The sequence below is a fragment of the Vavraia culicis genome (genome assembly GCF_000192795.1).
Source record: "Vavraia culicis subsp. floridensis unplaced genomic scaffold supercont1.11, whole genome shotgun sequence".
NCBI classification, from domain to species: domain Eukaryota; kingdom Fungi; phylum Microsporidia; family Pleistophoridae; genus Vavraia; species Vavraia culicis.
In genome coordinates this window covers 70,331-91,498 of record NW_007360614.1, presented here as the reverse complement: position 1 = coordinate 91,498, position 21,168 = coordinate 70,331, and the positions used below count along the sequence as shown (strand labels likewise).

Here is a 21,168-nt window from a genome sequence, read left to right as displayed (position 1 = left end):
GTTTGCCATATGTTTCGGTAAGAGAAAGCTTGTCACAAGAATAGCATCCGCATTCCACTTATAAAATGCATAACTGCCGTGATTTCAATTTTTATCATTAATGGTTCAGTTATTTTCTAATTTTCATCGTTGATGGCTTATCTAAAACACGTTAGACAGTTTCAGGTAAAAAATAGCTGAGCGACACAAGCTAATGATTTAAATGATCATTCTACAATTATGATGACATTTTGGAAGTTACGGACTATGCTAAGCATTACGGTGTTTATTTTTCAACACTAGCAATCAGGTGATTATTTTGATAGCTACATAGTTCAAGCTATCTTCAAATTGTTAAAATACCTGAACTAACCTTTTATCTACGAATTGTGTTCTCTCTGAGATATCGAGCTTGAAGTTCTATGCGACACCAACACTCATGAGTAAATTGAATTATAGAAGTACAGAAATGGCCGTGCTATATTTAACTCACGAATGTAAGGACGTTCATAAAACAGATCGCTCCGATACCATTGCTTAAGATTTTGACAGTCAATGCTCTCATCTTTTTTCATAATACATGCTGTCTCAAGTTGAATCTTTAGCAGCAACGCAAATTCATTTATAATATGTCTGTTTTTGCGGCTCAGTATGTTTCATGTACTGACCGCAGCACATAATGATAAGAAAGTTACTTTTTGTAAATAAAATGTGGGATTGTCGTATTATTGTACACACAGCTCAGTTTGTTGTGCGCAAATTCGTTTTGTGTACCTAAGCAAAAGTTTTATTCTACATTGCTCAAAATTCATCGAGTTAACTCTTTAGATAGGAAACGATCGATGCATTTCAGTTTTTGGAAAATAACTGTATGGATCATAATCTGGTGCTTCATATGCCCGTCTTTTGTGAGCGGGTGAACCGAAATAGTACTCGTGTGACCTTAAAAGACCATGAATTTGAGATGGCATACCAAGAATAAACAGATAGCTGAATATTTTTCTCATTGTAACCGATAATAATCTCGGCTTTTTATTGTTTTTTCCTTATCTTATGCATCAGACGTCAAAAATAATAACCAACGACCTGCTGTATAGTTTATTTGGGCAAATTATACTCAAATATAGGTACCTAGCTATATAAAGGTTGAGCAATTGCTAATTTAATGAATTATGAGCATGTCGGAAATGTTGGACAATTTCAGATGACAAAGTAAACTTATCAGTACTGAGGAAATAAAAAAATTATGGCATATCTACCACTTGCAAATTCATTTTAATTAACTGCTTATAAATAGTAATATGTGTGAAAAAGGGGATGCTTTGTCTTCTACAGTATGATATTGCATCTGGTATAGTTCCTTTGCTGCAATGGCGAATCATTTTTTTCATATCTGAATAATCTAATGAAAAAGCACATATCGGACAGGATATGCCTGAAATGACCGTATGCCCAAACGTATACCATACTGTAAATGGTTATATTGCTGATGTCATGTATTTAGACAAATCGCATTCTTTATAGTGGGTGACCACCAATCCTTCGAAGTGCATTAGTGTAGTACTTCAGGAATATCCACGTCACCGATGCATTTTGGGAATCATTCAGCCGTATAATCTTTTAATTAAGTTATATGTCCCCCTGTGCAATTAATTAGTACCAAAGTGAATTGTTGAATAAATTACCGCATTATATAACGCTACAGCTGTCCTGATAGGGATGGACACCATAAAAACATTCTACACAAAGTCTAACAAAACAATAGACCGCCTATGTTCATCTCTGACACCTGTGAAAAAGGTCCTACAAGTATTGAGTCCGCTGTCATCGGTGATATACGCTGCCCTAACATATTATTTCATCTGCTCCTTGGAAACCGAATATTTAAAAGTGTTCGGCATCGCATTTATTGCCTACGCAGCTGTGAATAGTTTGTATGAAATGGCAAGCATCAAGAAAAGCTACGGAACGATAAGAAACTATCTCCTGAACGCATTCTATATTGTTGTCTCCATCATATTAGCATATTATCTGTATCAGACGTATTTGCTGAAAATATTTGGTGACTACAGCAATATCTCCTCGGCCACCAGCCAGTATATCAACTCGGGCGAAGCTTGGTATTCAAAGATATTTACCATTGGCTTTTTGGCTTCCATGCCAATCACCATACTGATGAATATATACCAGGCTATCACCAAATATAGAAGCAAGCCAGGGTACAAGAATGTAAACATCTATTTATCAACACGACAAAGGCGTATATATCGTAGAAATGATGAGTATAAATACATGGATCTCAAAACAGGTGTTCTTCCATCATTTATCGGAATAATAGTTAATTTCTTTACCACCAACAACCTGGCATCATATGGCTCCAGTGCCGCAAATATTCTGAACGCGTTTAGCGTATATGACGATGAGAAATTCATATCTTGTTTTATGCCACTCGTGCTGATGACACTAGTTTCGCTTGTTGTTATGTTCAGCGGGTATTTCAAAGTCATCACGCCTTATCTAACGCAGTCTGTATAAAACAGAAATGTATGAGTTGTGTTATAATGGATGCGGTATAAATACCATTAAAAAAATTTGCCTGTTTGTAGAATATGCTCATGTTGTACATCCACGTACAAATAAAGAGTATCCGATAAATGAAGTGTGTTATAACATCTGTTAAGAAACGATTTTTCCTTTCATCGTTGAATAAACCATTTTACATCAGCACTGCATATTTCCAAACTACTGACCAAGTTATGACTAACGAAAAACACGGTGCAACACGCTGTTGTTCGAGATGCGTTTTTTATTACAAATTTGCGTTTTATTTGCATACCTGTACACTCCTGTTTTACCTGCAAATTGATGCTGCATCTTGTTAGTTGGGCCACCAAACAGATATATCGGTGCATAGAGCGGTATTACACTACATACAGCGATAAACAAGTATTTTATGATTCGAGATACAGCTCATATCCTCGTAATCTGCCCAGGTTAACTTTGTATCTATCCCCTGGTCTGACATTGTCGTTTGGCTCATCGACATAGAAAACGTCTATGATGTAACATCAGCTATTTCAAACATTTTCATACTTAATATGTGCTATGCTCAGGTTTGAAATATTAACAGGACGTTACTTCTAAGATCCTTAGCAAAAAGTGTAAATATAATCATGCTCGTACCATAACAAAAATACTAAAACAAAAACAGATAATTAACATGTAAATTATGTACAATAATATTTGGAATTCCATTTATGTTATTTCTGCGACTTCCATTTCATACTAAGCAAAAAAGCACTTTATTTACCAAATATTTCAATTTCTATCACAGTTCACAATTTATCTGTAACTCTCGCCCGTGTTTCTTTACCGGTGTGAATGATATTTTTTATTCTCTCCTGCAGAACTAAAAAGCTCCTCAATGTTAAATATTTGATCAAATTGTGGTGTAAAATCGACTACTAATACACCACAATCTATGTGTAGGATGAATATGTTTTTTTACGTGCCAGTTCTTTTATTCTCATCTTAATATAATCTAACTTGCAGTGCAATACCTGTGCAATCTCGTATATATTACCGCTAGCATAGTACTCACTGTTCAAACACATGAAGAAATTACCATCTATAACAACCTCTTTGAAGGCGTACTCACAGACCTTAACCGTTATGTCTTTCCGCTTGAGCAGGCTTCGAAGTAAATCTGCATCCGTTGATATACGTGACAGTTCTTCGGTGTAAAAATTTACAATGCTTCTCACATGGATCAACTTCTGTCTGGCGTACTTAGTGGATGTACTTTTTTTCTTCGGCCCAGGCATTTCCAGGGTTTGAACCAAAACTTGAGTTTGAAGCAACAGATCAGAAGACGCGTCAAGCAAGAAGAGCTGATTTTTGAGTATAATTCGTGGTCATTCAAATATTGACAAAGGAAAATTTGTAATTCTAGAAGTATGCACCTGATCAGTGGACTGTACCCCACTTATAGTCGTGTACCACCTCCATGCGAAAATACAAAAATTTAAAGGCGTAAAATTGTTAAAACAGCATAAATTCAGGATTACAATGATATTACGCCGTTGATAGTACGATCTGCTTGATTAAATATTTATTTATGTCTGCTCAACTCTGCCATTTTGTCAGTGTGTTCAACAGCCGGGGTTTTCTGCGTATCGAGTATCTCCCTGTCCCCAAAACAGTAGTCAAACTCCTTTTCCACCACGTAAAAAATCTCTTCAGATGTGATAGCGCTTATATTTTTGTGTTCAGAAAGCAGTGCCGATCTTGTGAGCACATCATTGACAAACTTTCTACTAAATTGCTGCATTCTGTTTATCACTTCCCGATCGAACGGCTGTTCGGTCACATCACTAATGAGATTTTGCAACTTGTCCCGCGGTGTTATTATGGTTTCCTTGGGAAGCATCGGAACGGCTGAGGGCACGAGAATAAAAAGAATCGGCGCTTGAAAAAATAAATATGTTATGATGTGCGTGCAAGCTTTGATTGGTACGCGAGTGAAAGATAATTCGCCGAGTTTCTCCTTAAAGATTTAAAAGCAAAGAAATGACACGCGCTTTAATGAAAAATGAACAGATAACTGCAGCCATAGCAAAAATAACGAGTACGCAGACGAAAATACGCAAAAAGGATATTCTGAAAATCACATCCATCAGGGATAATCCGATAACAAAACACCTTCTCAAGAAATTCACCATAAACGGTACATTTGAGTTCGAAAAACTTCTCGACGCCTTGAGGGAATTTGCGCTCAATGACCAGCTGTCACCTAAGATAAAGCTGCTGTTCGATCTGTATGACTGTGACAATGATGGCGTTATTTCGCGATGTGATCTTTTCAACGTGATAAAGATGTTCAGTGATGAGAGCTTGTGCGATTCTAATATACAAAATGTTGTCGATAGATGCTTTTTAGACTTGGAATGCAATGAAATCACCTTCAAAAATTTTAAGACATTTATCGAAAACAGCAACCCGAACTTGAAAGTGTTCATGAGATGTTCAAAATCGTAGTTCTCAGGCACAAATGAAATATGCGAATTAGTGATTAGCTGAAATCAACAAAGCGTAAAAATGAATAGAATGTACTGTTTGAACTGTAAAAATAAAGTTTATTGTGATTTATGGCTCGACCTGAGTGGGAAACTACGCGTCTCTACAAAGTCATTGTAAGCTTTTAGAAATGAGAAAGGACCTTATAATAGCTTGCATATTAAACGATAACACTATTATTAAGTGATTATAGCGCTGTATGCCTGTTACATTCTTTCTTATCTAGCGAAAACGTGCATTTTCAGTGTTTTATCACGGAGGACAAAATCTTGGGCACGTAGTATCGTGTCTGTCTAGGATACCTCATGGCAAGTAAAAAACCTTTACACAGCACTAAAATGTCCTTCATTAATACCACAACGTGGCAACGTTTACCATTCCATTTTTCAAATGTGCTTGCATCCGTTTCGCGTTTCTTCGTCTCCTAGGTGTTCACCAAAATTTCGGCACCATGTACACGTTGTGGCACCTGATACTGTCCAAGTAACCGATTATGATAGATGTGCTACAAATTCGCTTATCGGGTCCATTTCTTATGACGTAGATGCATTCGATTGAGCATCTTGAACATTCTCATGGAGACCACGAAGAGCACCCGTCTTCATAAATGTTCATGTTTGTTCTCACTTGCAGCATTGCTAAAATGAACATGTCTTTTCGGTAATTTTAGATTGATCTTGGCCACGGATCCTCGGCAATACGCCTTTAACACAAAAAATTTTTGATCCCTGGAAATGTCCGAGACAATCGATCCATTCACAGGCACCACACGCACAACAGCAGAGGCAGCGCGCAATGCCGTTACCAAGGCTGTTCTAACACTTACTAATGCAGTAAAGACCTCGTATGGTGCACTTGGTCTTGACAAGATGTGCATAGGAACAACCGGTGATGTTCTGATTACTAATGATGGAGCGACCATTCTCACAAATATGGATGTTAAGGATCCCATCGCCAACCTGATCATTGAGCTTTCGAGGCAGCAGGATGTAGAGATGGGTGATGGTACCACTGGTGTTGTTTTGCTAGCGAGTGCACTCATCGAAAGAGGAAATGAGCTGATCAAGCGTGGGCTGCATCCAAGTATAGTTGTGAGCGGATATAAAATGGCATTTAGAGAGAGTCAGCGGTTCATAAAGGAGAAGCTAGAGAACAAAGGTGTGGACATCAACGCCGTGGTTGATACTACACTGAGTTCCAAGGTTGTTTATTCGAAGCATTTTAACGAGCTTACGCTCAGAGCGGTGAAAGCAGTCGAACACGTAGACTTTCTGGGCAAAAAGAAGTACAAAATTCAGAACATCAACATTCTGAAGAAGGAAGGCGGTCAAATGGCCGATTCATTTGCTGTGGAGGGCTATGCGATAAATGCACAGCCGTGTTCAAAGGAAATGCCTACAAACATGAAGAAGGTAAAAGTTGCACTGCTTGATTTCGATCTTGGTAAGGTGCGCCTCCCGTTGAACGTAAACATCGTGGTTGACGATCCGGACATGCTTGAGAAGAACAGGAAGAATGAGATCAGCATAGCCTTAGATCGTGTTAATATGATCCTTGACAGTGCAGATGTAATTTTGAGTAGCAGAAATATCGATGATTTCTGTGTAAAGCCTATAATTGAGAGAAAGAAGATCGGAATTAAACGGGTGCCGATGAAGGATCTGAAGGTGCTCAGCAAGGCCCTCAACATATCTATTAGTAAGACAGAGGAGATAGAGGTGGCTGAGATTGATGAGATTTCGGTTGAGCAACTAGCACACGAGAACTACACGATATTCAAATTTGGAAAGAATTTGTCATCAATCGTTCTGAGAGGAGGTAACGACACGCTGCTTGAAGAGATGGAGCGAAGTGTTAACGACGGGCTGTGCGCCATTAAACGAACACTGGAATGTGAGAGTGTGTTGGCTGGTGGCGGTGCGTTTGAGTGTGCCTTGTCCATTTTCTTGGAAGAGTATGCATTTTCGTTACCCGGTAAAGAAGCAGCTGCCATTTTCACGTACAGCGAGTCGCTTCTTGTCATTCCCAAGACACTGGCGATGAACGCAGGTTTGGATGCCAACCAGTCCTTGAGCGAGCTGCGTGCGTTCCAGAACAACGGTAACCAGGAGGGAATGTCAGAGTGTTTTGATTACGGTCTCGATATTCGTACAGGTGAGATTGTTAACAACATCAAGAGGGGAATCGTTGAGCCCGGTATTAGCAAAATACGCGCGCTACGAGCTGCCACTGAGGTAGCCATTTCGATACTTAGGATTGATGAAGTCATTAAAATCCCCGAGGCTCCCAAGAAACAACAGAGAGATATGTGTGGTTGAGTTAAATAAATAAAGTTGGTCAAAAGCTCCAAAACATTTGATGAACCTGTTCATAATACGGACAGAATATTCTTGTGAGACGGTCTATACAGTCTTTCTCCCGCTACAAAGAGAGGAACGGCATCATTTTGTGCGCAAACATGTGGCACGGTTGATGTTACCTATTCACAATTGTAATCGTTCTTGAACAGCATCATATAACAAAATAGAACGGCCGCCACGGTTTATCTTTCGTACTGCACCTATTTATCCTAAGGCAATCATAAACTAGTCCGATAGATGTGTTCATACGTGTCAATACCAAGCTCAGCTTTTCTGGCACCATATTTACGTTTCGGATGCTTTTACCATAGTTTTTAATCTGCATCCGAACAAATTTGTGTGCGTCATCCATGCGTATGTCGCTGTCTGTGAGAGGTGCGGCAGGCCAATCCTTTCGTACCTGCACAGCCGCCAAAATGTTTACCATAGGAATAGTGCGAAGTTCAAAATCGAATAAAAAAGGAGTAGAACAGATGAACGGGCAGTAAATGCAGGAAAGCAACCAGGTATTTAATATCACATTTCCATACCAAATACTGATGAATAACTGTAACGTACACATGAAATGGTGCTCATGAACCGAGCGAATTTGTAAAGCGATCCGTAATTCACGAAGCAGAAAACTAAAAAAACAATAACACAGCCATCAACACACCTGAAATAAATTACTTTTAATCAAATATCTGCAATTCGCCATCTTCAACCACCCAAATACCATTTTCCTCAAATTCCTTGATCACATTTAAAATCGTTTGCTCATCGTAATTTATGTTCCGTACCAGGTCTTCTAACCGGAGTGGACGTGTCCTATCTGCCTTCATTTTCATTATTTGATTGTAAATTTGGTATTTTGACGAAACTTCTTTCTTTTTCTCTTTGGTCTTATGTAGTTTACTCACCTCCAACAGCCTAGCACTTTCTTCAACATCCCCCTCATTCACCTCGTCAGACAGGCGCAGCCGGGCGTGTGCCATGCACAATCTGATGAGCGATAAAAGAAAGCGCGGTGTGAGCCGCTCATACTTGTCTCGGGCATCCGTATACGCGTTCACAATACGATCGTTCAAATGAGAAGGTATACGTGGATTCAAGGTCTTCGCCTTTTGTACGAAGTTCTTTAAGTCAGTTTGACTCAACGCCGCGCTATGGTCATTCGTATCGCTCTCCTTAAGATGCTGCCGTGCCACATAATCGGCCAACTCTCTATCTTTATTTTCATCCCTATCATCTCTTAGAATGACAATCACGTCAAAACGGCTTATTAGGGACACAGGCAGTCCTGTGTTGTGTTCCAAGCTTTTTTTCTCATCGTAAAATCCTCTTTTGAAGTTTGCAGCACCAAGAACGCAACAACGCGCATTCAACCGCACATTTATACCCGCCTTATTTATGCTTATACTCTGTTGTTCGAGCACCTCGTGCAGACTCAAGCGGTCATTCTCGTCCATTTTATCCATCTCGTCCAGACAGCAGATTCCTTTGTCGCTCAGGACGAGAGCTCCTGCCTCCAACACAAACTCCTTGGTGAAAGGGTCTCTCAGAACACTTGCAGTCAGCCCAACACCACTACTTCCCCTGCCAGCTGTGTACACACCTCGCTTGGAAAGGCCCATGCAGTACTTGAGAAGTTCACTCTTGGCGATACCCGGGTCGCCCATCAACATCACGTTCAGATCACCGCGTATTCTCATCCCATCCGATTTTTGTATGCTTGGTGAGCCGATAAGCATCAGGAGCAGGATCTTTTTGACATCGTGCATGCCGTAAATATGCGGTGCAAAGGAAGCCACCAAGTTCTGTACGGTGAAATTTGCTCGGTCTGCCTCGTTTATATCGCCATCCCACTTAATCTCATCGGGTATTTGATTCTCGTCACCAATCTGATCATCGACTACTTCGTCCAGCATCAATTCATCAGTTCCTTTGGTTTTGCATTCAGCGATGCCGAATCCTTCCAGATAGATTTCATTCATTAGGCCGAAGACCTGCCTGGCCATGAGCACACCACACACATAGATACAGTCCCCAGGGCGCACATCGGCCTCTTTCATCTCGATGTTTACCACTCTAGGAATGCACCCTTCAGGCGTGTCACCCTGCATCTCCTGCAGGCAAATGCTCACGAATGGCTCGAACTTAGATACCCGAGTGATCAGCGACAGTGTGCCTCTGATTTTCATGGTTTTGCACTTCTCGCTTTGGCACACGGCAAGCAGGCTGAATTCCTGGTTGTTAATCTGTTGGTACGTTTCAGAACCGCACGAATCGCAGACGTATACGGCCACCTTTATAGATGGTCGTGTGTGTGACACCTTTGTTACGATACCACGTGTGGTGATGAAATGACCGATTTTATCACTGCGCAGCATTCTGATGCCCAGCGTGTACTGTGTGTGTGGCACTATCCTAAACAGGTAATCACGCATTAAAGACGGCGGAAATATCTTTGTCGCGTCCACACCAGGATATTTCTCCTTCATACGTTCGAGTCGATGGATCATCGCCACATCGCTTGGCGTGTTAACACCATCGATTATCTCGTACAGCATTCTTAAATACGTTGCAAAGTTGTTTTTCAGTCTTTGCATGAGCATATGGTCGTGTATGGCAATGTCGTTCAGATCCAGTGATATTTTCTTTCGAGATACCATGTTCAGATATTTCGGTTCGTTGTTATTGTCTGTGAAGAAGTGTATGAATGATGATAATATGGACTTGTCGGCGTAATAGTCGATTTCGATCTTTTCTCGTTTCAGTTCGCTCGACATTTACCAGGGGTAGGTGTAAAAAATGAGTTCAGGAAAAACCGTAGGTTTCGTCCCGTACGCCTTTTTAAAACGTTGATGAATGTATTTGGTTGTGGAAATGTGAATAGATTTAGCAATTCTACCACTACCATTTTCTGTTTCATATGGACCAAGAAATCGCTTAGGTTAATATTGTGGGCAAACCGTAACATGATCAAGGTATAGAACAATGCATCAGTTCTTAACACAATTTTTAAAGGTTAGTGGAAATTCTGGAACGTACAAGAGTTGTTGATCTGTTTGTTCCAAGTCAACACGTAATTATTTCAATGGTTATTCAGCTAAGAAAAAAATCATGGCTCTGTATTGCCTAGGTGTTTTATTTCTTTGTTCATTGAATGTTGCCGTGCTTCTTCATGTTCGTGAAACGCGTTAGATAAATGACCTTGAGATGTGCAGCAGTTTGACAATTCTTTGCACGAACAAACATTTACGATGATTTCCTTGCAACAATGCATGATCAACGAGCAAGTAAGTTTGTGCCATCGGAACAATACCTGACAAGTTTTTCACACGCATCTGTATTATTGACAAGATAGCACCATGTTGTAATTTGATCAAGCTCGTACTCTTTGATACCAAAATACGTACAAAAATTGGTTTTGTAGGCAGTTTAGTTGTTCTCTCCAGTAAAAAATTGATATAACACAAATTTAACAGCTCAGATACTTGATGCTTTTATTTTACCACAACGAAAGAATACGAGCAGCAGTTCTACGTTATAGCTTATTATACACTACTATGGCTGAGAAATACCAGGAAAATTCATTATTGTTCTGGACTTTTCATTGTGTTCAGCGAGTGCAATTTATACGATATAAAAGAAAAATAATGTGCTATGGCGTACTAATTTACTAATTGTTAACGAAGTACTGCATGTTAGTGATACTGTCATGTATAAAATTGCTTTAGCCTAAGTATTCAAAGCAATGTGCACGTTGCTTGTTTGAACGTTCACTGCTTTTGGATTACATTAATGATTGCGTCTATTATACAAATTTTAAGCACCGTTATTCACCTCGTTTCTGTTGTACGAGTTTGTTTTTGGTTCTTGTAAGCGGTTGCTTAAAAATTTCTTGTTCTCACGACATCGGCTGATTTACTTGCAGCTTATTGCGAACCCATGAGCATCCAAGACAAAATTACTGAAATTGAAGAAGAAATAGCACGCACACAAAAAAACAAGGCAACTGAACGACATATCGGTCATTTGAAGGCTCGTATCAGTCGGTTGAAACTTAGTATGGACGAAAAGAAGGGCAAAACGGTTGCGCCCAGAGACACATTTGATGTAATCCGTAGCGGAGATGCCCGTGTCGCGCTCATAGGATTTCCAAGCGTGGGAAAGTCCACGCTGTTCAGCAAAATTACCAATACGCAGAGCAAAATTGCTGAGCACGAGTTCACCACGGTTGACGTGATTGCGGGTCAGCTTCGTATCGAAGAAAGCATCATACAGCTTCTGGACCTTCCTGGCATCATTACAGGCGCAGCTAGCAACAAAGGAAGGGGCAAACAAGTCATAAGCGTGGCCAGGACATGCAATCTCATCGTTATGATCCTGACCAAGGAAGAGGAAAAGGAGCTGCTCGTAAACGAACTCAATGAAATGGGCATACGTATTAACAGAACAAAACCACGAATAAGTATAAATCAAACAACAGCTGGTGGCATTAACATAAATTCGCTGGAAAAAAACAACGAGGAAATGATAAAATTTATTTTGAAGGAGTTCAAGATTAATAATTGCTTGGTGACAATACAGGACAGGATAACCGATGAGGATATGATTGATGCAATTACGAAGCGGGCAGTTTACATGGATTGTATCTTTGTGTACAACAAGGTTGATAATCTCAGTCTTGAGGAAATAAAGAGAATTGATGGCGTATCGATCAGTTCAGAAAAGGGATGGAATTTTGACACCTTGAAAGACGTAATATGGCGTACACTGTCGCTCAAAAGAATTTACACAAAAAAGAAGGGCGAGTTCCCCGACTTGGATACGCCCGTGATCATAAGGAAAGATGGAAAAATCTCGGATTTGTGTAAAAAAATACACAAAGACTTCATCAAGAAGTTTAAAAGCTGCTTGGTGTGGGGCAGAAGTGTCAAGCATCTGCCACAGCGTGTAGGGCTGGGCCATGTTCTCTCTGACGAGGATGTCGTACAGATTTACATAAATTAAGTCTATGCGATAGATTTATACCAATGAAATATTAAATTTGTGTGTTTGTGGCTAGAATGAAATTTTTATTGCACTTTCTTGGTCCTCATGGGTCCTGTACACGTTCGTCTATCGATGTGATTACCGATTCATTACCACCAGCTCGTTTTACCTTAAGATATAGAAAATTATTGTGGTTTATTTCCACGTAAGCATTAATTTTGTAGCCTCGTAGGTAACCCTGTATGATGTCTTTGTACATTGAAAATATCCTGCTCAACCTTTGCAAGTATTTATCCGGGTCGTATCGCAACGACTCGTAAAGAGGAGGAACATGTGATCCAATGACACACATTCCATCTTCCATCTTAAGCTCAAAGATCTCTTCACAAGTTAACAATTTCCATATCGTGACCAGAAAGTATTTGTCAAGGTCGAATGCACCGTCCTTGCCGTATGGATTTGGAAAAAGGCGTGCCAAGGCCAGTCCTATCAACTCACAGTTATAATCGTGTTTTTGAACAGTTTCTTCCAAAAATGCTACGTAAAATTTGTTATTTATCATGAGGGGACCACTTTGTACGTATTAAATGATGTTTAGCCCATAGCTTTACAACAAGTCAGGTTGCTGCCCTTACCGAGATGCTAGCATTGCACTGTTGTCTACGAGCTCTTATATTAGGTACCAAATATGTTACATGGCTGTAAATAACGAGTGAAATATTAATTTATATGTAAGCATACGCTTATAGAAATTTATAAAGCTGTTGTAAACATGAGAATCCCCCTAATAAACAGCATAGTTAAGCATGCTCAACTGTTTTAACTGTTGCATCTCGTGTTATTGTCGGTTATTTTCATTGGAGGGGTATAGTTGAAGTAAGTAGCTCCTGTTGCTATTCATCGCTATAAAAGTTACATAAGCATTCAAACGTATGCAAAGCTGTTGTCTGAAGTTAATACAACAGAGATGTAATAAAATCTCATTTCATCATGTGATAGTGCCGATGCACTCATTTATACGATGCAACGGAAATGGTAAAACAAATTTTGGTTGATCAATGTTTGCGTATTGTATCATAACCATGATATAAATGAATGTAATTGTTCTGTTTAATACAATAGGTGTAACTAAATCGTATTTTTAACTCTATTAACAGTTTCGGAATACAAAAACTTATTTAAACATATTTATGGTAGAAACATCCGTTGACCAAAGAATCTTTAATAAAATCGGATATCGTGCCTGTTAAACTCAGCTGAAGTAATTTTTAACTATATTGTATGGTTTATCGAACGTGACCGACCCGGTGCTTAACTATCGCTAGAATAAAATTAACGTTTTATAGTACTTAGCATGGCAGTCAAATGTGATGAGATGTGTACAAGATGTTCTAGATCAAAACTTGGCTCAAATATTGTGTATAAAATACATTTCGAGAATGCTAAACAAGACATTTTAGGTAATGTTTTGAACGATATGTGGAACAAAAATAAATTTTAATACAAGTTTCTGCGTGATAAATGTGTTTCTTGTGCAGTTCTTATGAACAATATCGAGACCAAAAATATATTTCGACTAGTTATTAACTAAAAGTGGTAAACTAAGTACTTTAATAGCATGTTCACTTGCTTTAACTCCTTGATCATTTTTATTCACAACATCACCTATTCTAGTCTTTATACGCGCTTTATTCCTTTACTATCATTTAAAGGAATATTACATCAAATGACCTGCAAATTATCATTTATTCAAATAATGGCTAATTTTTATAATTTATTCAGGGCAGTAGTGCTGATCAATACTTGATTAGTGGCAAATCACGTTTTTATCCTAACATTATTGTTGAAACTTGTTGTAGTTTCTTTCGCTTCTTATGAACGTGTAATACTGGGCAAGAACTTTTTCCTAGCTTAGTCATAGCACTATCACGAAAATCACCACCGTATGACTGCATGTCTCGGCCATACACTTGCTATATCCCCAAGTAATTATCTATTCGATATTTAATGATGGATACAATCACAATTTTACCACATGCATGCTCATATGCCATTCTTATATCCAATAAGCCATTATCAGTTAAATTTATTTTGATAATCATTTTGCTCATAAATCTTCAAAATTATGGTACTTTGTTAGTGCTCATGTGATTTATTCTCTTCTCATGGTCATAGATATGTTGCTTGTTGCTTCTTCTACCAAGTGATTACTGTGATAGCTTCGATTTATATCGTAAACTGTTCAATTAAATATTAAGCTCTATAAGAAGGAACTGAAATAAAGCTAATTATGAAACTATAAATGATCAACATTGACTCATACACATGCTATTTCTTCTACAAAAATATGCTGAGAAGCTCTTAAAGTATATCCTGGTGTTTCAAACAATCATCGACGGCTTAAACGAAGATTATATCGTTCTTGATGACCTAGAGGATACGGGCATGGTGAGATACCTAAATGCGTGTGAAAAAGATGCGGATAAATGCATATTAACGTGCGTTATGAAGAATTTCGAGAGAATATATCCTTTGAAGGGCACCAGTGACCAAAAGAAAACTTTAGCCAATGGCACATCGTATTATTTCAGTCATGTTTTCGGCTTCAAAAAGCTTGAATATGAACCATATTATATTCTGATTGAAAAGGATAAAAATATCAAATACAAAGTCATTAAGGTTCCATTGCATAGGCCATTCTTCATGAAGATTATGAAACTATCGCAGCATCATATTCCCACTTTTACAACTGACGAAATATGCACCATCATTACTGATATTCTACCATACAAGGACAGGGCAGAATTGCTCGCACACTCAATATGTTCACATTTGCAAAATAATCCCGATCTTGTTCATGAGCTGATTGGTTGTGTGAATAACCCAGAATCCTCACACTATAGCCCACAAACAAGGTTCCTTTCATCGGTCGTGTTTAATACAAACCGCACTAGAGACAGCTTCAGCGACATATTAAGCACCCGAGTTGGTTTTAAATTGGTGAGTCAAAAGGACAGTGATAGTGTAATATATGCCTATGCTGGCCAAAAATGCCCAGGAAAAGTCTTTTTCTTTGTTTCAATCAATCGCTTGACCATAAAGTTTCTAATTAAACATCTTGAAATGAGTTACTATAGTTTCAAAGAAAATCAAGATGCACTGAACTCAATTTTTTGCAAAGAACCGAAAGAGTTGCTAGAATCCGTCAAAATTTACGCTATTAACAACGAAATAGATACAGTCATGCCAGATTTGACATCTGAAAACCAAATTCTTTCACATAAGCTCAGCGTAATAACACAATCCAGGTTCCTTTTAGCCGGAAATATTGGCAGCATCGGTCTACAATTCGCTCATTTCAAGAAAAAGTTTGATTTCACATGCCTTAATCATCTGAAAATGCTAAATGATATTATATGTTGGAAATGCTCGCTCAACTTTGTCAAATCTATACCGGAACAAATCAATATTGAAATGTATCTATCAGAGGATAAAACAGACAACCTATTCAAAGAGACACCAAGTAATATCGTAAATGTGTCATATAGCAACTGCGATATAAGCGATTGCTCAAAAATTTCTGGAAAAATACGATCTATCACTATCGATTGCTGTCCTATTGACTCAAATGACGTACTTTCCTTCGGTAAGAACTATGAGAATGTCACGGTAAAGACGAGAAAACCAATAAAAATTGAAATGAATGGTTATGTTGGATTTGAAGAAGTGTTTTTGGGTGATTCTAAAAATTCTGTTTTCAAATTCAATAAAGAGCCTGTAACTCATCGAGGCGTTCTGGAACTGATTGATGCCAAAATCATGGAAATGGCGATGCCAATAACCATTTCAGAGAATATACACGAGGCAACGTTTGAATGTGTTCAATTGTTATCGGACTCAACCATCGTGTTTCCGCATACAGGTCAAAGCATTCAAATATCACGATCACAAGGTCTTTTCGATTTGGAGGCTTACATAGGATTTAAACAGTTGTTCACATATAATATGGCGGTTAAAGTGCTTCCCATTCAAAATTCAGAAATAAGTCTATCTTACATCTTGCTGCGCAACATTCAACTGGATCAGAACATCATATTGCCTAATAATTATGAATATGTTGTGTTAGAGAACGTCGTTGTGGATGAAAACGCGTCAGTATTGTTGAATAAAGCATGTAAAAGGCTTGTGATCAGTGGATGTAGCGGGACATTCAATATAAGCGATGCAGAATACTTTGAGAACATTACTATATGTTATTCTATATACAAAGATAATGACATTAGATTTGTTGGCTCGCGAGTTGTCAACCATCTTCATCTTCGTAATATTTGTGGGAATGTGGAAGTTGTTAAATCTCAGCTTAAGTGCTTTAAACAGGTAAAACATCTGCAGTTTACATTTAATTACTCAGACGAAGCGGATGACATAGGTAGTGATGTAAACTTGAGCACCATATTTGAGAATATATTCGGTAAAAGTGTGAATCCTGTGCCCGAATATTTACCATCGCATGAGGACTGCTATCTCAAAACGGCTTATAAGAAATCAGAATTTGCGGTGAATTTCATTTTAAGTGAGATCTTCACCGAAAATTTCATTGATTCCGTTACCGAATTGGAACTAACATCTATTACAATAACACCAAACAATTACGACCTGGTAAATAGTTTATCAAATTTAGCAATACTTAAGATCCGGTCAGCAAGCCTTACCTACAATTTTTTTAAATGCTTGCCGATAGACCTCAGAATACTCGATGTCTCTGGTTCACACATTTTCTATGAAAGTGCAGAACATAATACCTGTAATGGCCGAAGGAACTATTCAAATAACGTTAAAATCGCATCACTTTCTGCAAAAGTTTTGTTCCAACTACCAAATATCGGTCTCTTGCTGCCATCTCTCATGATACTTAAAATTCAATTTGATCCGATGTGTAAAGCTGATTATATTGTACATGATGACGTAATACAGCTGGAAGAACTGTTTATTGAGTGTAAAGAAGAAATGATTAATCTGAAATCGCCAACGATAGAAAAACAAGAATTTATCGCATTTGTCCGTTTGTTATCACGGCGTATCGACCTTCGTTTTCTAAAATATTGTACACTTGTTTCGGAGGAAAGTTCGATTGTGATCAATCCTTTAACCTTTGAAGTTCTCACTGCGAAAACAATGTGCCAGCCCAATGATCCCGATTCAATAAAAATCTGCAAAGAACCAAAATGAGTCATTAAAAGTGGTAAAATAATTACACCTTCGTTCAAAATATAGTAAAGTATCTTTCATAAAATGCATGATTCTTTATAGTCGGCAGCAGATACAATATCAAGTATTAAACATTTAAAGTTTGAAACCACTACTCAATTCGGCGTGGTATACAAAAATGTTCTTTTTATGGTACTATCAAACGCAATTCTGTACCAAGAAAATTGGCAGATTTGTTGGAAATTTGTGTTTGAGTATTTGACTTTGTTCATTTAATTAAGAGCTTTTTCCTTGCTTTCATCTTGTTACAATGCACAACAAGTGCGAAATGATGCTGATCAATGTATTTAATGTGGACTATTCTCCTATGCCAACAAATTTAGTTGTATCACTGGAACTCTGATCGTCTTCCTTTCGTTTCTGTGAAAGAAAGAAGCACAATAAAGAAGAAAATTACCATTAGCGTAAAATAAATTAGAAAGCACAAATTTCCCATATAACTGATCAGGTACGAAAATGAAAAAGTCACTGTAAACGCAGTAACCCAGTTAACCGTCATGGAAAGAGTATTTGCTGCTCTCTTGTACTCATCTCTAAAGATTTCGTTAATGATAAACCACGCAATTGGCCCAAGACCCAAAGCATACCCAATAATGAAAATATAAAGGGATGGCAGAACGCATCTATTAATTGTTAACATGAGCAAGGCGATTAGGACGAGAAACGTGGAGGTGAGTACCATAGGTTTGCGCCCAAAACGGTCGACAACACACATCGAAACGACCGTAAAAATAATGGAACAAACACCCAACGAAATAGTACCTAGTTTTTGATCGCTCATAGCTTTTTTCAAAATGTCATTACTGAACAGTATCATAGCATTTATCCCACTGGCTTGCTGTCCCATGTGAAACGCTATATCTATTGTTAAAGACTTTCTTGCCTCTCTGCATTTCAAAAGATCCAATACGCTTTTCGACTGACCGGTCGTCACTCGTCTCACGTTCTTGATTGCCGTCAGAAGGACAAGAGCGATTATGTAAAATAGGATAAAGCCGCGGTAAAATATCTTTATCAGCCGATGGTCCTCAACAAAGTACGAAAACAGCTGCCCAACAAGAATACCTATAACGATGAAGAGCTGGTGAGCCGAGCCAACCATACCGCGCTGATGCCTGGACGCAAGATAGCTGAGATAGCCTGGCACAGTAGCACAGCTCGTGCCACACGCTATGCCAATTACCAACCGACCACAAACCATCACATAGTAATTTAGTGTTTCCATGATCAGAATATGTCCGATAAAAAATATAAAAACATTGATGAGCATGCACATCTTGGGATTGATGTTCAGAAATCCAATGAATATGTTTCCCATGATAGCGCCTAAAAATATTATGGACGATAGCATTCCCCACATGTTTTCGTCTATCTTGAAAGGCGCAGTTTCTCCTTCTCCAAAAAATAGCGATTTCAGTATTTCCATTGATGTGGTATGGAAACCAAAAAAAAATGAACATGTACAGCTCATTACCGTTGAATACAGCAGCATTTTTGTTGAGAGAGGATTATATCTGTGCTCGAACGATTCCTGTTCTTCCACAGGATTTCTTCTTCCGTAGTAGTATTTCGGCATGTCACGGCTTGAAGAACGTGCTTTTCATATTTTGCTCCTTTATTAAACAAGGCAGGTCATTGGTTGATGCACTGCCATATCATGTTAAACGCAAACACATACAAATAGGGAATGATATGTACGACAGTATGATAGTATGAGTGGTCGGTACCGCTAGAAATTTGCATTTCAGAAATAAGGTACTATATTGCACCAGTGAAAGAACAAATTATCTGTCATTTAAATGATGGAGCTTGTAATATTTTATAGTTTGATGGTAAGAAAATGTGATGTAGCATTTGAGAAAGAAACCGGCAAATAGCCTGGTAAAGAAGAAAATTTGCAATAAGACTTTGTGCCACGATCCAATTAATATCACCAAATTGGCTCTGGTCAAAGCAAAGAACGTTTTGTAAGCAATAAATTATTAAAAACGGATAATATGCCTACTACAAGATAAATGGCGTATTTACTACTATATGTATCCTTAAAATACCAAAAAACAAAATTTATACCTGATTGATCAATTTACAAAAATTACTTGATTATTTGATCATCACGAAAAACCCGCGTGCAAAAAAGGGGCATACCGTCCTAACAGAAAGTCTTCATCATGAATATAATCGTTAATTTATTCATTCAAGACATGCAACACTCCAGCGGGTCGTTGTGATCGGTTTTAACGAACAAAACATGTTTAAATTAACTTTTAATGATGTAGTACGTGAGAAGGGATGCTATAACAGACAATTTTTTATTAAAGCTGCAAAATGCAACTTACATCGATTAAGCAATCTTCTAAATTATCAGGTGCTAAATCCTTTGCACGTTTTTTCTAACTCAATGACCACCTTCTTAAGCTCGCACAAATATTTCTTCTTATCTTCAGTTAATAAAAATTCTTCTTTTAAAGATTTGAATAACAAATTATCACGAATCATTAATTTGCGATAATCCAATTCCTTAAACACCGTACTATTCTGGTTTTCAGCGTTTCTGCCCTGTGTTCTTTCTCTGTTCAAAAATATTTTGAAAAAAAGAACGAAATTATCGTTCGAGGGCAAGATGTGTTTTATATCGAGAACCTTCTCTGTAAACTTAGCGTAAAAGGTCAGCGCCTCCAGTAAAACGGTACTCTGCACGTTGTAATCAAAGTTAAAATCGTTTAAACTGATCCCTTTGTGAGCATGCACTGCACACAAAGGCAGAAGTTTCATTCTTAAATTAATGTTGTCGCTCACACTCTTTCGTAAATACAAGTCTAAATATTCAGCAGGCATCGGCTTCTTCAGTTTTACTTCAAAAAAGTTGGCCAACGCATATTTTCTGATATAATCAGCGATCAAACATTCCAACTCCGGTACTTTACAATAATTATTGATAATTTCAAAGCAAATGAATTTGTTGAACATATCGTAAGGTTGGTTTATCAGATAATAAAGGATAATTTTCATTTTGTATCTGATAATCAGCGAGTACTTTGCACTTTCCCTGCATTCCTTCAAGAAAACCAAAATTTTGCTGTCCAAATTTATATACGCTTGTGAGCTTGTCGATGCAATCAGTATTTTCGAAAACATATCGGGATAGAGATGAAACGGAAATTTGTACTCGTCTTGTACAAGGAAGGAGAGATGGTTGTGCAATATTTGAAATATTATTGGTTGGTTGTAGCATTTTTTGAGTAATTTTATCGTTTTGTTGATTTTTTTCGATTCCATTGTTACCCTGCCACAGTTTTTTTTTCACTAAAAATCGATTATATATCTCTTTGCACAGCAACATCTGAATCAACACACTTTCTGGTCCTTCTGCCCCTGGATCACGACACTTCACGCAGAAAATAGTTTAATCGATCAGCTTGTGCAAAAATTGTAAAAGTAGGATTTGAACTGCATCCAAATGCTTTGTTAGTGTGTATTTGACATGATCTCTTCACCTCACCATTAAATA

At 38.0% G+C, this 21,168-nt stretch overlaps 12 protein-coding genes across 12 annotated transcripts; 5 read left to right on the top strand and 7 right to left on the bottom strand.

The window, feature by feature from the left end:
• The first annotated feature begins 1,631 nt into the window (after nucleotides 1-1,631).
• VCUG_00864 (uncharacterized protein) lies at nucleotides 1,632-2,689 on the top strand. The gene has a single exon (XM_008075693.1). The coding sequence runs from the start codon at nucleotides 1,699-1,701 to the stop codon at nucleotides 2,512-2,514; it is 816 nt and encodes a 271-aa protein (XP_008073884.1). The 5' UTR covers nucleotides 1,632-1,698; the 3' UTR covers nucleotides 2,515-2,689.
• Nucleotides 2,690-3,265: 576 nt separating this feature from the next.
• On the bottom strand, nucleotides 3,266-3,803 carry VCUG_00863 (uncharacterized protein; the record flags this gene model as incomplete). The annotated part of the gene is made up of 1 exon (XM_008075692.1): nucleotides 3,266-3,803. The coding sequence occupies one exon, from the start codon at nucleotides 3,801-3,803 to the stop codon at nucleotides 3,459-3,461; it is 345 nt and encodes a 114-aa protein (XP_008073883.1). The 3' UTR covers nucleotides 3,266-3,458.
• Nucleotides 3,804-4,073: 270 nt separating this feature from the next.
• VCUG_00862 (uncharacterized protein) lies at nucleotides 4,074-4,408 on the bottom strand (the record flags this gene model as incomplete). The annotated part of the gene is made up of 1 exon (XM_008075691.1): nucleotides 4,074-4,408. The coding sequence occupies one exon, from the start codon at nucleotides 4,406-4,408 to the stop codon at nucleotides 4,091-4,093; it is 318 nt and encodes a 105-aa protein (XP_008073882.1). The 3' UTR covers nucleotides 4,074-4,090.
• Nucleotides 4,409-4,563: 155 nt separating this feature from the next.
• Nucleotides 4,564-5,016, top strand: VCUG_00861 (uncharacterized protein; the record flags this gene model as incomplete). Its single annotated transcript, XM_008075690.1, has 1 exon — nucleotides 4,564-5,016. The coding sequence occupies one exon, from the start codon at nucleotides 4,564-4,566 to the stop codon at nucleotides 5,014-5,016; it is 453 nt and encodes a 150-aa protein (XP_008073881.1).
• Nucleotides 5,017-5,789: 773 nt separating this feature from the next.
• Nucleotides 5,790-7,448, top strand: VCUG_00860 (T-complex protein 1, alpha subunit; the record flags this gene model as incomplete). The annotated part of the gene is made up of 1 exon (XM_008075689.1): nucleotides 5,790-7,448. One exon carries the CDS (start codon nucleotides 5,790-5,792, stop codon nucleotides 7,371-7,373), a length of 1,584 nt encoding a protein of 527 aa, XP_008073880.1. The 3' UTR covers nucleotides 7,374-7,448.
• A 118-nt stretch (nucleotides 7,449-7,566) lies between these two features.
• On the bottom strand, nucleotides 7,567-7,977 carry VCUG_00859 (uncharacterized protein; the record flags this gene model as incomplete). Its single annotated transcript, XM_008075688.1, has 1 exon — nucleotides 7,567-7,977. One exon carries the CDS (start codon nucleotides 7,975-7,977, stop codon nucleotides 7,567-7,569), a length of 411 nt encoding a protein of 136 aa, XP_008073879.1.
• Nucleotides 7,978-8,067: 90 nt separating this feature from the next.
• On the bottom strand, nucleotides 8,068-10,183 carry VCUG_00858 (uncharacterized protein; the record flags this gene model as incomplete). Its single annotated transcript, XM_008075687.1, has 1 exon — nucleotides 8,068-10,183. The coding sequence occupies one exon, from the start codon at nucleotides 10,181-10,183 to the stop codon at nucleotides 8,087-8,089; it is 2,097 nt and encodes a 698-aa protein (XP_008073878.1). The 3' UTR covers nucleotides 8,068-8,086.
• A 1,162-nt stretch (nucleotides 10,184-11,345) lies between these two features.
• On the top strand, nucleotides 11,346-12,468 carry VCUG_00857 (small GTP-binding protein domain; the record flags this gene model as incomplete). The annotated part of the gene is made up of 1 exon (XM_008075686.1): nucleotides 11,346-12,468. One exon carries the CDS (start codon nucleotides 11,346-11,348, stop codon nucleotides 12,408-12,410), a length of 1,065 nt encoding a protein of 354 aa, XP_008073877.1. The 3' UTR covers nucleotides 12,411-12,468.
• VCUG_00856 (uncharacterized protein) lies at nucleotides 12,456-12,954 on the bottom strand (the record flags this gene model as incomplete). The annotated part of the gene is made up of 1 exon (XM_008075685.1): nucleotides 12,456-12,954. The coding sequence occupies one exon, from the start codon at nucleotides 12,952-12,954 to the stop codon at nucleotides 12,496-12,498; it is 459 nt and encodes a 152-aa protein (XP_008073876.1). The 3' UTR covers nucleotides 12,456-12,495.
• Nucleotides 12,955-14,717: 1,763 nt separating this feature from the next.
• VCUG_00855 (uncharacterized protein) lies at nucleotides 14,718-17,621 on the top strand (the record flags this gene model as incomplete). The annotated part of the gene is made up of 1 exon (XM_008075684.1): nucleotides 14,718-17,621. One exon carries the CDS (start codon nucleotides 14,718-14,720, stop codon nucleotides 17,619-17,621), a length of 2,904 nt encoding a protein of 967 aa, XP_008073875.1.
• A 333-nt stretch (nucleotides 17,622-17,954) lies between these two features.
• On the bottom strand, nucleotides 17,955-19,236 carry VCUG_00854 (uncharacterized protein; the record flags this gene model as incomplete). The annotated part of the gene is made up of 1 exon (XM_008075683.1): nucleotides 17,955-19,236. One exon carries the CDS (start codon nucleotides 19,234-19,236, stop codon nucleotides 17,989-17,991), a length of 1,248 nt encoding a protein of 415 aa, XP_008073874.1. The 3' UTR covers nucleotides 17,955-17,988.
• A 785-nt stretch (nucleotides 19,237-20,021) lies between these two features.
• VCUG_00853 (uncharacterized protein) lies at nucleotides 20,022-20,943 on the bottom strand (the record flags this gene model as incomplete). The annotated part of the gene is made up of 1 exon (XM_008075682.1): nucleotides 20,022-20,943. Exon 1 carries the CDS (start codon nucleotides 20,934-20,936, stop codon nucleotides 20,022-20,024), a length of 915 nt encoding a protein of 304 aa, XP_008073873.1. The 5' UTR covers nucleotides 20,937-20,943.
• Nucleotides 20,944-21,168: the final 225 nt, after the last annotated feature.

Excerpts from the sequence above, each read along its gene's own strand:
- VCUG_00864 (XM_008075693.1), top strand. The coding sequence starts at position 1,699 with ATGGACACCATAAAAACATTCTACACAAAGTCTAACAAAACAATAGAC.